The following is a 14,735-nucleotide window of genomic DNA, read 5'->3' as shown; positions in this document are numbered from 1 at the left end:
CCATATTTCCCAGGCTGGTTTCAAATTCCTGGGGTTAAGCGATCCTCCCACCTAGGCCTCCCAGAGTTCTGGGATGACAAATGTGAGCCACTGGACTTGGCTGGAAGGTGGGAAAGAGTTTGGTTTGTTTGTTTGGTTTGGTTTGTTTCTTGTAGATTCATTGAAATTTTCTACGTAGACAATAACGTCATCTTCAAAAAGGGAATGTTTCATTTCTTTTTTCTTTCTAATCTGTATGCCTTTTACTTTTTTAAGAAAAATTGCCTCTTTGTGCTGACTGGAACCTCCATTACTCTGTTGAAGAAGAGTAGTAACAATGGACATTCTTTTCTTTTTTCTAATCTTAAGGAGAAAAATTTAGTTTCACCGTTAAGTATGATGTAGCTGTCGGTATTTTGTTGATGCTCTTTGTCAAGTTAAGAAAGCTCCCCTCTATTCCAAGACTGCTGAGGGTTTTTATCATGAATGGGTGTTGAATTTTGTCAAGTGCTTTTTCTGTATCAATTCATATGATCATATGATTTTTCTCTTTTAGCTGGTTGGTAGGGTAATTCCTTTATTTCTTTACTAATTTGGGAGGGGGTCAAATTTAATCCAGAGGTATGTTATAGTTTTCTCCATGAATGCGAAATTGTCTATTTGTCCAATTAATTTGGTCAGTTTTTGCTCTATGTATTCTGAGGCTCATTCATTAGGCATATACATATGGATGTTATGTCTTCAAAACAGAATGACCTTTTATTTTTATGAAATGTGCTTAGTTATCTTTAGTAACAATCTTTTTAAGTCTATTTTATTTCATTTGAATGCAGTCATGTCAGCCTTCTAATACTTATGTTTATATAGGATGTCTTCTTCCATCTACTTACTTTTAACTATCACTTTCATTAGAAATAAAATGTACCCTCTATAGAGAGAACACAGTTGTCATTTGCTGTTTTATCCATTTTTGTAATCTTAATTTAAGTATGCCCTCTGTGGGTTGCATATAATAGATATTTGCTTTTTTATCCACTCTGGTAACCTCTGCCTTGTGAATATTTAGTCCATTAACATATAATATAGTTATTGATTGATATAATTAAACTTAAGTCTGCCACTTTATGGTTTGTTTTCTGTTTTCTTTCTGTACTTTTACTCATTTTCTGACTTTTTGATAGTGGGGAAAATATATGAAATTTTATTTTATTTCAATTTATCTTTTGGCTATACCTCTTTGGCTATACTTTTTAGTGGATACTTTAAAAGTTATATTATACATCTATAATGTTTCACTGTATTCTTAAATTTACTACTGTGTCACTTAATATATAATGGAGAAACTCACATTTCTGTATATCTATTTACTCTCTCCCCCACCATCCTTTATAAAGTAGCTGTCATATGTATCATACATAAATGAAAGATAAACCTAAAAAAATGCTATATTAATGTTATATTTTTTCTTTGAACATGTATATGTATTGTAAACCAGTTAAAGTTAAAATTAGTATTTCATGTTTCTTAGATATTTATCATTTTTGATGCTTTTCATTTGTTTCTGTTGATTTAGGTTGCCCTGTGCTATTTCTGTTGAGTCTGAATAACTTCCTTAAGTATTTCCTGTAATGTGGAGTCTGATGGTGACAAATTCTTAGTTTTTCTTCATCCATAAAATTCTTAACTTCAACTTTATTCTCCAAACATATTTTTCCTGGATATAGAATTCTGGGTTGACTCCGCTAATACACATGAAGTTTCTAGAACTTTAAATGTTTCACTGTCTTCTAGCTGCTATGGTATCTGATGAGAAGTTTACAGTCATTAAATCATGTAACATGTATCATTTTCTTCTTTGATTTTTGGCAGTTTTACTATGTGTCTAGGCATAATTTTCTTTAAATTTAGCCTGTTCAGGCTCTCTGAGTTTCTTGACAATGGAAATTTATGTCTTCCATTAATTTAGAAAGGTCTTGTTTACTATTTCTTAAAATATCTTTCTGCACCATTCTTTCTCTTCTTTTCTTCTAATACTCCAGTTAAACCCTACAGACAGATATACCGAGTGAAGTACATACACTACAGTTAACAGAAAATCCCTGACTTATGATGGTTTGATTTAGAATTTTTCAACTTTATGATGGATTTATCAGGGTATTAAATGCATTTTCAATTTAGTAATATTTTTGACTTTCAATGGGTTTATAGGGACATAACCTCACCATAAGTTGAGTAATATCTCTATTTTCTACTCATCTGTGCTGTTGATGAGATCACAAGGTTCCATGTTAGTGTCTATGGATGAACTCGAGTGAGTTATTGTAATGAAATAAATCAGCTATAATGTTCTTATTAAATTTCAGCTTATGTATTATCAAGGCACATCAGATATCAAGAGGTTAGTTCAAAATGTCTGTTGTGAGGTGCTTTTTTGGTGATACAGGAAAAGAATGAGTAGGAATGAACATCACTTGAAGAGAGACTCAGTCTATGTATAGCTCATGCAATGGAGTAGAATGGCAGAGGTTTTTTTTTTTATTTTTTATTTTATTTTTTCCTTTTTGACAGTCTTACCCTGTTGCCCAGACTGGAGTGAAGTGGCACAATCTAGGCTCACTGCAACCTCCACCTCCCAGGTTAAAGCAATTCTCCTGCCTCAGCCTCCTGAGTAGCTGTGATTACAGGCTCCCACCACCACACGTGGCTAGTGTTTGTACTTTTAGTAGAGACGGGGTTTCCCATGTTGACCAGGCTGGTCTCAGGTGATCCACCCACCTCGGCCTTCTAAATGCTGGGATTACAGGCGTGAGCCACCGCACCCAGCCGTGAAGTGTCTTATCAAGTGAGACAGAGTGCTTACATTTAAATTTGCTTAACTTAAAAGGCCAGGTAAGATGTTAACACTATTGAACTGTTTGCACTGTATCAAGTGTCCAAAAGAAAGCTCCTGGAAAATGACATGAGGTATCAGAACTAAAATATGGTGATGCTCTTGATTAAACATTAACATTTTCTGTTTATATTATTAGTATTATGCTTTAGTGTATAATATGCATAAGTTGATAAACAATCTTTGAATGGTTTCCATGATGATTAAATATCTTGTTGGTTTTGTTTTTTCTTTCTTTTGCATCCAACCACATACAAAAATTACACACCAAGAATGATGACAAGAACAGGGATAGAGGGAAATACACCATATTAGGGGCCCTCAACTTTAATGAATGAAGAGGCATGACTCAAAGTTTTGTAGATGACAGTACATACCTAGAAGGTGTAGTGGGTGGTGACTTTTGTTGTAAGCTTCAAAAAAGCTGTTAGTTTGGAAAGAAGAAAAAAGAGATGTATTTGAAACAGCCAGTGGAGAGTAAGAAGGCCTCCTAGCTGAACTTTAGCCATGAGATATATGGGGTCATGGAAAATAAAACAGCCTGCAGGTGAGCAGGGTCCTCAGAGGAAACCAGTTAAGATAAGGAGGTTGGCTGGGCACGTTGGCTCATGCCTGTAATCCCTGCACTTTGGGAGGCCAAGGACAGTGGATCACCTGAGGTCAGGAATTCAAAACCAGCCTGTCCAACATAATGAAACCCCACCTCTACTAAAAATACAAAAAATTAGCTGGGCATGGTGGCATGCACCTGTAATCCCAGCTACTCAGGAGGCTGAGGCAGGAGAATCGCTTGAACCTGGGAGGCGGAGGTTGCAGTAAGCCAAGATTGTACCATTGCACTCCAGCCTGGGCAACAAGAGCAAAACTCCATCAAAAAAAAAAAAAAAAAAAAAAAGAAAAGAAAGACAAGGAGGTCAAGGAAACATTCAGAGAAGGTGCTGAAGATATAAGCGAATTGTTGATTGCAGAGCTAAAGGGTAAATGAACACAGCAGAAGAATTTAGAAGGCAAAGGAGGGCTTGAAGATTGAGTTAAAGGGCTTAAATGTGGGAACAATTGTATTTCTCCCAGCCACTTTCTTATTAACAGAGCCTCAACTGTGAGTGTTCTCCCTCTCTCAGGAGGGTATGTGTTCAGTAAAGGTTACCTTCCTCCCAGCCCAGGAATCTCTTGATTAGTCCATAAGCCAATCATTATCCTCCCTCTGGCAATGATTGATTTGAGAAGGGGTAAATGACCCTATTTTGCCTAATGAAATGGGAGAAAAACTTAGCTAAGATCATCTACAAAAATGTTCCTTTGTTAAACACAAAAGAAGGAATAGTTGTTCCAGTTTGTACTTGTTTCTCCTGAAGTTACTGGGTGAATATGTGTGCCTGGAGCTGTAATGCCCATCTTGGGACCATACGGAGAAATCCCGATATAAAATAAAGGATGTTATACCTTCCTACTCTTTTTCTGTACTTCTCTATTTCATTTCAGGGGGGTTCTTGAAAAGATGGGAGGCAAAAAAGTTCATGGCTAATCCTCCCTCCTAATTTAAGGAAATACATATATTTTTTTCTAATTGCAAGAATCATATCTGCTCTATGTAGAAACAAAAATAATGAATTGTATAAAGTAGAAATTAAATATCTCTGCCGTTTTGCCTTTTTATTCCTATACATATAAAATAACTTCTGTCTGAACACATTTGTACTTTTAAAAAATAAATATGGTAAGAAATTAAACATCTGATACCTGCAGTTTTCATTTTCTGATATAGAGAAGGACATCTTCTCAGAGAAGATGATGCTTGAAGAGTCCTTATGGATGATTATAGTTTGCAGATGAGAAAGGAGAGTGATTAGAAGTGGTGATAGAGGGAGATTCAGGTAGATGGGACAGTATTTTTGGCTAAGACATTGTGCAAAGGCTAAAAGGTAGTAAAGATCATAATCATTTTATGAGAAAAATAAGTATACTCAGTGACAGAGAGTAGAGGAGTTTATAAGAGAGTGATGTGGAATTAATCTGAAAAGACAGAAGAGAGGATCTAACCTAAAAGTGCTTTAGATGCCTTGTTGGAGTGTGAACTTTCTAATGCAGGGAACAGTGAGTTGTAGAAGAATTTTAAGCACATGGATAATAACAGCAGATGAATTATTTAGAAACATCATTATTTCTCAGGATCAGATAACTACAATTTTGGATTCCAGTTCCAGCATTTATTAGCTGTAAAATTATGAGTAGATTATTCAGCCACTCTGTCAGTGTCCTCATTTGCCAAATGGGGATGATGGAAGAAGGATTGTGATGATTAAATGAGAAAACACATGTGAAAGTGAATGTAGAGTGCTTGTCATACAACAGGTTTTCAATACATGTTAATTTCCTTCTACTGCTGTATATTTTGTGGCTATTGTCTGGTTAACTAAAAAAAAAATTTAAAAAGGGTTTTTTTTTGTTCTACTGATGATGGGTGACTTTAATTTTTTTTGTGTGTGTGTGTGACATAGTCTCACTCCGTCACCCAGGCTGGAGTGCATTGGCATGATCTCGGCTCACTGCAACCTCCACCTCCCAGATTCAAGCAATTCTCCTGCCTCAGTCTCCCAAGTAGCTGGGATTACAAGTGCTTGCCACGATGCCTGGCTAATTTTTTGTATTTTTGGTAGAGACAGGGTTTCACCATGTTGGCCGGGCTGGTCTCAAACTCCTGACCTCAGTTGATCCACCCTCCTCGGCCTTCCAAAGTGCTGGGATTACAGGTGTGAGCCACCATGCCTGGCCAGGGACTTTAAAAATATTATTCACCCCAAGTAAAATAAATCTCACTAAGAACTATGTTTGTGAGGTCACTTAAATGTTACAACCCATTTACATCCAGAACCAAGAGAACACTGCCCAAATTAAATTCAGCAAGCCTGCACTTTTTGGGTAAAAGACAAGAACTAAGCACTAGGGGATATGAAAAATAAAAATGCATGGACTTTGACATCAGTGAGATAAATAAGCAACTGCATATATGCTACAATCGACAGTAGAAATATAAAAGTTAAACGTGGAAGTGCCCAAGTGGTCCCTGCGAGATATTAAGATCTAATTTTTTTTCCAAAATGTCTCTGTTCTCTGACAAGCAGCAAAAAGGAACATTATTGGTATAGAAGTATGACATTCTTCCAGGCTGTCTTCTCATATCTGAGTCTTTGCTGATTGTGTCTGCCATGGAATGTGTTCTTTTCTGAGGAAGCATAATATGAAAACTGCCGTTGTACACAAATAACTTAAAAATTGGCCTTTCTAGAAACTGGTAGCATTGTTTCTTTTATCTGTCATATAGGAATGACAACCTAATGCCCAAAGCATAAGTAGTGCATTTAGAATAGTTTTTAGGCACATCGTCTGAGCATAGTCTTTAACGCCCTCTTATATTTTATTTCCATTGTAGTTCTTTTACAAAGCTTCCTCATCTGGCAGGAACAGAACAAAATTTCTTGCTTGCCAAGAAAATTCAAACCCAGTGGAAGAAATTTGGACTAGATTCACCCAAGTTGGTTCATTATGATGTCCTCTTATCTTACCCCAATGAGACAAATGCCAACTATATATCGACTGTGGATGAACATGAAACTGAGGTATGTGAAATTGTTGGTACCTTTTATATTTTGCAATCCAACCGTTTTATGTGGATTGTAATGTAGGGTCAAGTAAAAGTAGAAATTGGTTAATAGTGAATTATTCAGTATCCACTATGTGTTCGACATGGTGTTAAGTCCTGAGGCCAGAATGAGACTAGGACATGGTTCCTTTGCCTAAGTAAGTTGAGGCAGACAATGGAATACTTCAGACTTCAAATTAGTATGGTAAGTGCTATGAAGATTATGATTAGAGTTCATTATTTACCCAGAAAAGGGTCACTCAGCCCAGCCTGGGAGTTAGACAATGTTTCCTGAAGTCTTGACATGTGAGTCATGAAAGGACATAAGGAGTTAACCATGTGACAAAATAGGATAAGAGAATTCTCAACAAAAGACAAAATATTGGCAAAGGCTTGGAGGCATATACTAGCTTAGTATTATTGGGAGAATGTAATGGTTTTCTGTATTTCAAAAGTGTAAAATACAAAATGGGCCATGATATGAGATAAACCGGTAAATATGTTCTGGGAACAGATCATAGAAGGGCGTATATGCTGTCCTAAGAAGCTTAAACTTCAGCTTCAGTTCATGGGCGCCAATGACAAGTCCTGAGCAGGGGAAGGATGTGGCTAGAGGGGCATTTTAGATAGACAAGGTCCTCTGTAGATTACACCTAGGCTAAGCAACGGGTTAAAATTGTTGGCTTAAGACAATAGTCCAGGTAAAAGATAATAAAGTTTTAAATTAGGATGTTAGTAGGAATGAGGAAGAGGGATGGATTTCAGAAATAGTAAGGAAATGTATTAGTAGGACTTGATTAGTGATTGACTTGGGGAAGGAGGGGAAGATAGAGTTCAGGATGACTCTGAGACTGTCTGGTGTGAGTGGCTAATGACTGAAGCTATTAATAGAGGTAGGAAATGCAGATCAAAAGCAGTCCCAGGGTGAGAGATGATAAATTTGAATTTTAACATGTTGAGTTTGGACATCCAGGATGAAATAACCACCAAACATTTAAATATATGAATCTGAAAAGGTAAGTATCATCAGCATATTAGCTATTGGTAAAATTCTGATACTTAATGAAGTCTCGCAGTGAGGGAGTACAGAGGCAAGCAATGGGCTGGGGATAAAACATGGGGAAATATTATTTAAATAAAGATGAAAGAAAAGGAGCCCACCAAGGAAGCTGAATAGGCATAGTCAAAAAAAGAGGATCACCAAAGTGCCACCTTTGAAGCTCTGCTGTTACACTTTATAAGGAAACTTCTGGTTACCTGAGATTGCATGCATTTATAAAAGTTTCTATTATTAGGAAGACAGTAATAATGATAAGGCTCTTTCTCATTGTTGTCAGTGTAATTTGTCTATTTAATTATATAACCTAGTTCCAGGATGCTTAATCTGAAGTATATACTTGAAGGCAAAATGAATTATATCTTAATAATAATCTGGAATTTTTCTCTCTAACTTGACATATTTTAATTCTTGCTAGATTTTCAAAACATCATACCTCGAACCACCACCAGATGGCTATGAGAATGTTACAAATATTGTGCCACCATATAATGCTTTCTCAGCCCAAGGCATGCCAGAGGTAAAATAAAATACATTTGTAATCCAAGTCTTTAAATGGTTCTTTTGTTATGTAAAACCTGTATAGAGGACTAAAACCAAGGAAATTAGGTGAATCATTCATGCGGGTTCATTGTTTGATATTCAGTACTATGAAAACCTCATCCCTCAAATTAAAAAAATTATAATAAAATAAAATGGAAAAGGACACCAGACAGAGAAAAAAGAAACAGAACAAATACATTAAAAACTGACCCTGCTGAAGGAGTTGCCACTCTCTGAAATAACAAACTGCTGAACATGCCGTTCAGTGAGGCGGTAGGTGTTTTTTTGTTTGTTTTTGTTTTTGTTTTGTTTTATTTTTTTGAGACAGAGTTTTGCTCTTGTCACCCAGGCTGGAGTGCAGTGGCACAGCCTCGACTCACTGCAACCTCTGCCTCCCAGGTTCAAGCTATTCTCTTGCCTCAGCCTCCCGCGTAGCTAGGACCACAGGTGCATGCCGCCACGTCCTTCTAATTTTGTATTTTTTTTAGTGGAGACGGGGTTTCTCTGTGTTGGTCAGGCTAGTCTCGAACTCCCGACCTCAGGTGATCTGCTCGCCTCGGCCTCCCAAAGTGCTCGGATTACAGGCATGAGCCACCGCTTCTGCCCAGCAGTAGGTGTTTTTACAAGCTTCTTTCCATTTTTCATAATCTGAATATTTTATGGATTCATAGATAGGATTTTATAGATCATACCATAGAGGTTCTTAATGCAATGGTTGGAAATTAAATAAATATAGTTAGGATCTTTAAAATGACATTTATTTACTCTATTCCCTGTGGCTTTGTATACACTGATAATTTCTTCAACACGGGACATGCTGTTAGATATGTCTGGCTGGGTGCGGTGGCTCACACCTGTAATCCCAGCACTTCAGGAGGTTGAGGTGGTCAGATCTTTGGAGGTCAGGAGTTCAAGACCAGAATGGCCAACATGGTGAAATCCCATCTCTACTGTTAAAAAATACAAAAATTATGTGGGCGTGGTGGCGCATGTCTGTAATCACAGCAACTCTGGCGGCTGAGGCAGAATCACTTGAACTCAGAAGGTGGAGGAGGTTGCAGTCAGCTGAGGGAGTGCTACTGCACTCCAGCCTGGACGACAGTGAAATTCCGTCTCAAAAATAATAAACAAATAAATAACTCTTATACATTGTCCTTTTTTAAACCTTTTCAGGATTTTAAAAGATTCTCTAATGACTTCTGCATAATTACCGTGGGTCTGTTTATTATTCCCCAAATAAAGAAAGGAAATACTTTTGATGATGCAGTATTGTGAAGCAAACTTATTTTTCGTTTTTTTTCTTTAATTTTAGCAGTATTATATATATTTTCTTTTCCCTATAGGGAGATCTTGTATATGTGAACTATGCTCGCACTGAAGACTTTTTCAAACTAGAAAGAGAGATGGGCATCAACTGTACTGGGAAGATTGTTATTGCAAGATATGGAAAAATCTTCAGAGGAAATAAAGTACAGTATTATTTATTTTTCTACAGAGAATGAGAGGATATATATATTCTGTAAATGTAAATGACTAACTTGCTTCTCTGTTTCCAAATTGCTTTCAAACATTTCTTTTCTTTTTTTTTTCCTATTTGCCATGGGTACACAGAAACTCATGTTTCTATGTTTTCTCACATACCTGGAAAAGAAAATTATTTTTAATCATTTTTATTACAAAAGTAATATTTGCTTTTAGAAATTTAATTGAAGGAAATTTATATAAAGTAAAAATGAAAAGCTCCTCTGCATTACCCACTTCATTATTCAGATATAATCAATCTTAATAGCTTTTTTCAAACCTAATTCTGTGAAATATAAATATATCTGTCCCTATATGCCCATTTTACATATATTTATTTATTTACTTTTACATTCTATAAGACTTTATTTTTTTTTCATTCAGCCATGACTCATATTCTTCATGTCCACATGTTGAGAGTTATGTAATACATTGGTTAAGAGTATAGAACCCTAGATCCATTATCACTTGGGTTCTGGTCTAGTCTGGCTCCTATTCTTTCTAGATCTTTTACTGTGAGCATGTTACTTAACTTCTCTGTTGCAAAGTTTCCTCATATATAAAATGCGAATGCCGAGGGCACCAATCTCACAGAGTCCTTATTAAATGACTTTGTTTGAAAGCACTTAGGATAGTGGCTGGTACTTAGTAATTTCTATACAACTGCTTATTAATTACCTTCCTATTTTAAATGTTGGCATCGTATTTCACAGAATTGACAAGCCATTTATTTAACCATTCTACTACTGACGATGTTTGTCTTATCTTGAATTTGTTACTATTACAAATAATTTCATTGTGAACATCTTTGTCCATATATGCTTCAGAAATTTGTGTGAAGATTATTGTAGTATAGATTCATAGAAATTAAATGGCTAAATAATAGTGTATATTCTTTCAAAATTTTGATAGACATCATCAATTTTCCTTCAAAAAGTTGTGACAGATTGTACTCTTAGTGATATAACAGGGTGTTCTCTAAATATTGGAATGCATTTTTATGAATCAAGACTGTTATCCATCTTCTGCTACAATACTTTTGGTGAAGAAGAATTTAGTATCTCACAGGGTATATTTTCCTATTCTTGGCCAGTTTGGATTGTTAGAAAGATGTTTACAAAAACCCTCGGCTGTTTTTCACAAATATGACTGCTCTGCATACAATTTTAAATCAGTTTAGTTCCATAAATGTTTGTAGAATGCTTACTCTGTGATGTGCAAGATTTTACAGGGCAGTAGTTTAAAATTAAGAAGACATGGTTCATGTTTTCAAAAACACCCTCAGCCTAATAGGAGAGATAGACATTTAAAAGATATTTTAATACATTAAGAGCTATCCTATAATATAGAAAATATAGAACTACAAAGAAGGGACATTAATTCTACAGTTGCAGGTTGTAATAGGAATGTTTCACAGAAGAAATGATAACTCGTTTAGAATTCCATGGAATAATGGAAGTCTGTTAGGTCTAACAGGTGGGAAATTGTGTTCAAAGCCGAGAGAACTGAATGTGTAATTGTATGGTAAAAGGCAGTGTCTAAATATCCTTCCATTATTAAATTAATGTCTTTCTTATATGAATAAGTCAACCATTTGCCATATCTGCATTATGAATTGCACACTGCCCCTGCAGGTTAAAAATGCCATGTTAGCAGGGGCCATAGGAATCATCTTGTACTCAGATCCAGCTGACTACTTTGCTCCTGAGGTACAGCCATATCCCAAAGGATGGAATCTTCCTGGAACTGCAGCTCAGAGAGGAAATGTGTTAAATTTGAATGGTGCTGGTGACCCACTCACTCCAGGCTATCCAGCAAAAGGTAAGGGATGAGTCTATCAGTCCACCAATTTTGCAAAGATACTCCTTGCCCTTTTAGAAGGAATACAAGCAACCATGTTCACAATAATATAAAACTAAAATTGAGTACACTTATATCATTTTGGATTACTGCTGCTAGGAATTTTAAAACATTTGCTCTTGTGTTGTTTTAGTTTTAAATTTTCATGAGATGTCGGCATGGGGAGTAAACACTCAGTTCATATTCTCCTTCTTCCTTTATTAGAGTTCAGAAATACTGATCCTCATACCTAAAGTAATGCTCCTTTTAACAAATGACAACTTAGGTTTGCTGAGTTACCGATGGATTGTATCCTTTATATCATACATTTCTTTTTTAAAAAAAATGAGTTTTTGTGTTATTTAAAACATAAAATTGGAAGTTTTACATATGTGAAATGATCTCTACAATCAAAATAATGAACATACCCATTATCTCAAAAAAGCTTCCTCTCGTCTCTTTATATTCCCACCCTCCCAACTCTTCCTTCCCACTTCATCCAATCGCTAGACAACCATTCATCTTGCTTTCTGCTGTCAGCATGATTATTTTGAGATCTGTCCATGTTGGCATCTTTGTCAATAGTTTTTCTTTCTTTTTCTGAGTAGTATTCCCTTGAATGGCTATACCACAGTTTATCCCTTTACTTGTAGATGGACATTTGGATTGCTTTCAGTGTGGGGGCTATTACAGATAAAGGTGTAATGAACAGTTGTTGTACAAGACCTTGTATGTATATGTTCTTTTATTTCTCTTTGGGAAATATTTGGAAGTGAAATGCCTGAATATGATGGTTAGTTGGATATTTAACTTTTACAGAAATTTTTAAATTGTTTTTTGAAGTTGTTTCACTTTATATTTCAACAGCAATGTATGAGTGTTCTATTTGCTATGTCCTCACCAACATTTAGTATGTCAGTCTTTTCAATTCTACGTTCTAACAGATGTGTATGACTTCCAGGTTACAACTCTTCTATTTTTCAAAACGTTGTGTCTAATTTTGGTCCTTTCCATGTGAGTTTTAGAACTAATTTACAGTTTCCACCAAAAAGCCTCCTGGGAGTTTGATTGAGATTGAATGAAATCTATAAATCAATTTGGGGAGAATTGGCAATATTTGGGAGAATTGAATTAACAATATTGAATTTTCTGATCCATAAATAAAATATAACTGCATTCTTTAATTTCTTTCAGCAGAGTTTTATAGTTTCACCATATGAATCACGCATACCTTTTGTCAGATTTATCCACAAACATTTCATAGTTTTATGCTATTGTAAAGTTTGAATTCCAATTTTTCATTACTAGGAAATGAAAACATTATTCTATTTCTAGAAGAAATACAGTGGTCTTGTATCCTGCAAACTTGTTAAACCCATCGATTCTGCTAGGTTTTTGTAGCTTCTATCAGCATTTTTACATACATGATTATGTCATCTGCAAATGAAGATAATTTTATTTCTTGGTTTTCAATCTACATGCCCTTCCTTCCTCTCTCTCTCTCTCTCTCTTTCTCTTTGTCTCTTTCTTCTTTTTGCCTTATTGTACTGGCTAGACCCTCCAGGACATTTTTTTCTTTCTTTTTTTTCATATACATTCTATAGAAGTACTCCAGTACAATGTTGAATAGAAGTTGTTACAACAGACATACTTGCTTTTTATTTCTGTTCCAACAGGGAAAGTATCCAGTCTTTCTCTGTTAAATATTATGTTAGCTCTAGGTTTTTTATCGATTCCTTTTGTCACAATGAGGAAGTTTTCTTCTATCTCAATATACGGGGTGTTTTTATTAGAAATGTATATTGGATGTTGCCAAATGTTTTTTCTGTGCACATAGAGATGATCATATGTTATCATTTACTTTTGTTAAATTACATGATGTTTTTAATGTTAATCCAACCCTGTCATCCTAAAATAAATCCCATTTGGTGACAATGTATTATCCTTTTATATATTGTTGAATTTTTGATATATTTTTCTTAAGAATGTTTCTGGCTATGGTCATAAGGGATGTTAACCTGTAGATTTAGTTTCTTGTAATATCTTTGTGTCATTTGGTATCAGAGAAATGCTGGCCTCTTAGAATGAGTTGGGAACCATTTCATCTTCACTTTTTTGCAAGAGTTTATAAAGAATGGGTTCAATATTGTCTATAAATATTTGGTAGAATTCTCCAGGGATCTATCTGGGCCTGAAGTGTTTTAGGTAGAACTGTTTTTCACTACAAATTGAATTTCATATATATATATATATATATATATATATATATATATATGTAATCTATTCTCAAGTGAGCCTTGGTAGTTTGCATTTTTTCAAAGATTTTTGTCCATTTCATCTAACTTGTTGAATTTATGAACATAGAGTGGTTTATAATATTTTCTTACTATTCTGTCTGCAGGTACTAGAGTGATATTCTCTCCTTTGTTCCTGATGTTAGCAATTTAGTCATTTCTCCTTTTGTCCTGATCTGTCTTGTTGGAAGTTTATTAGTTTTATTGATCTCAGATAACTAACTTTGGGTTTCACTGATTATCTTTACTATTATTTTTGTTTCCTATTTCTTTTTTTAAATTTAAATAGAGACAGCTCTTGCTATGCTACCCAGGCCAGTCTCAAACTCCTTGACTCAAGCAATCCTCCTGCCTTGGCCTCCCAAAGTGCTGGGATTACACGCATGAGCCATCAGGAACCCAGCCAGTTTCTATTTCTTAGATTTCTGCTGTGATATTTATCATGTCCTTTCTCCTGCTTATTTTGGCCTTTATTTGTTCTTTTTCTAGTTTCTGAAAGTGGAATCTGATGTCATTTGTCAGAAACTTAACTTTTTTTCTAAGATGGATTATTTAGTGCTATACCCCTCCCTATAAGCACTACTTTAGCTGTATCCTACACATTTTAATATATTGTGGTTTTATTTTATTTTAGAGACAAGATTCCACTCTCACTCTGTCTGTCACCCAGGCTGGAGTGCAGTGGTCCAACCATAGGTCACTGTAACTGCAAACTTCCAGGCTCAAGTGATTCTCCTGCCTCAGCCTCCCAAGTAGCTGGAACTATAGGCATGTGACACCACGCCCAGCTAATTTTTTAAAATGTTTACTTTTAGAGATGGGTCTTGTCGTGTTGCCTAGGCTGAGTGTTTTTATTTTTATTTGGTTCCAAATACTTTCTGATTTCCCTTTTCATTTCTACTTTGACCCATGGTTTATTTATAAATGTGTTATTTAATTTTAAAATATTTGAGGATGTTCTAGGTATCTTTC

At 35.4% G+C, this 14,735-nt stretch overlaps 1 protein-coding gene across 1 annotated transcript in view; it reads left to right on the top strand.

The window, feature by feature from the left end:
* NAALAD2 (N-acetylated alpha-linked acidic dipeptidase 2) overlaps positions 1 to 14,735 on the top strand; it is a 57,073-nt gene that overhangs the window by 7,092 nt on the left and 35,246 nt on the right. Inside the window, exons 3-6 of the mRNA XM_030828881.1 lie at positions 6,300 to 6,486; positions 7,985 to 8,086; positions 9,453 to 9,578; positions 11,265 to 11,451. Coding sequence (XP_030684741.1) covers positions 6,300 to 6,486; positions 7,985 to 8,086; positions 9,453 to 9,578; positions 11,265 to 11,451 — 602 coding nt within the window. The remainder of the gene's footprint in view (positions 1 to 6,299; positions 6,487 to 7,984; positions 8,087 to 9,452; positions 9,579 to 11,264; positions 11,452 to 14,735) is intronic.

Source organism: Nomascus leucogenys, chromosome 15 (assembly GCF_006542625.1).
Source record: "Nomascus leucogenys isolate Asia chromosome 15, Asia_NLE_v1, whole genome shotgun sequence".
In the NCBI taxonomy this organism is placed as follows: Eukaryota; Metazoa; Chordata; class Mammalia; order Primates; family Hylobatidae; genus Nomascus; species Nomascus leucogenys.
Note: the sequence above shows the minus strand (reverse complement) of the source record. Positions and strands in the feature narration are given on the sequence as shown.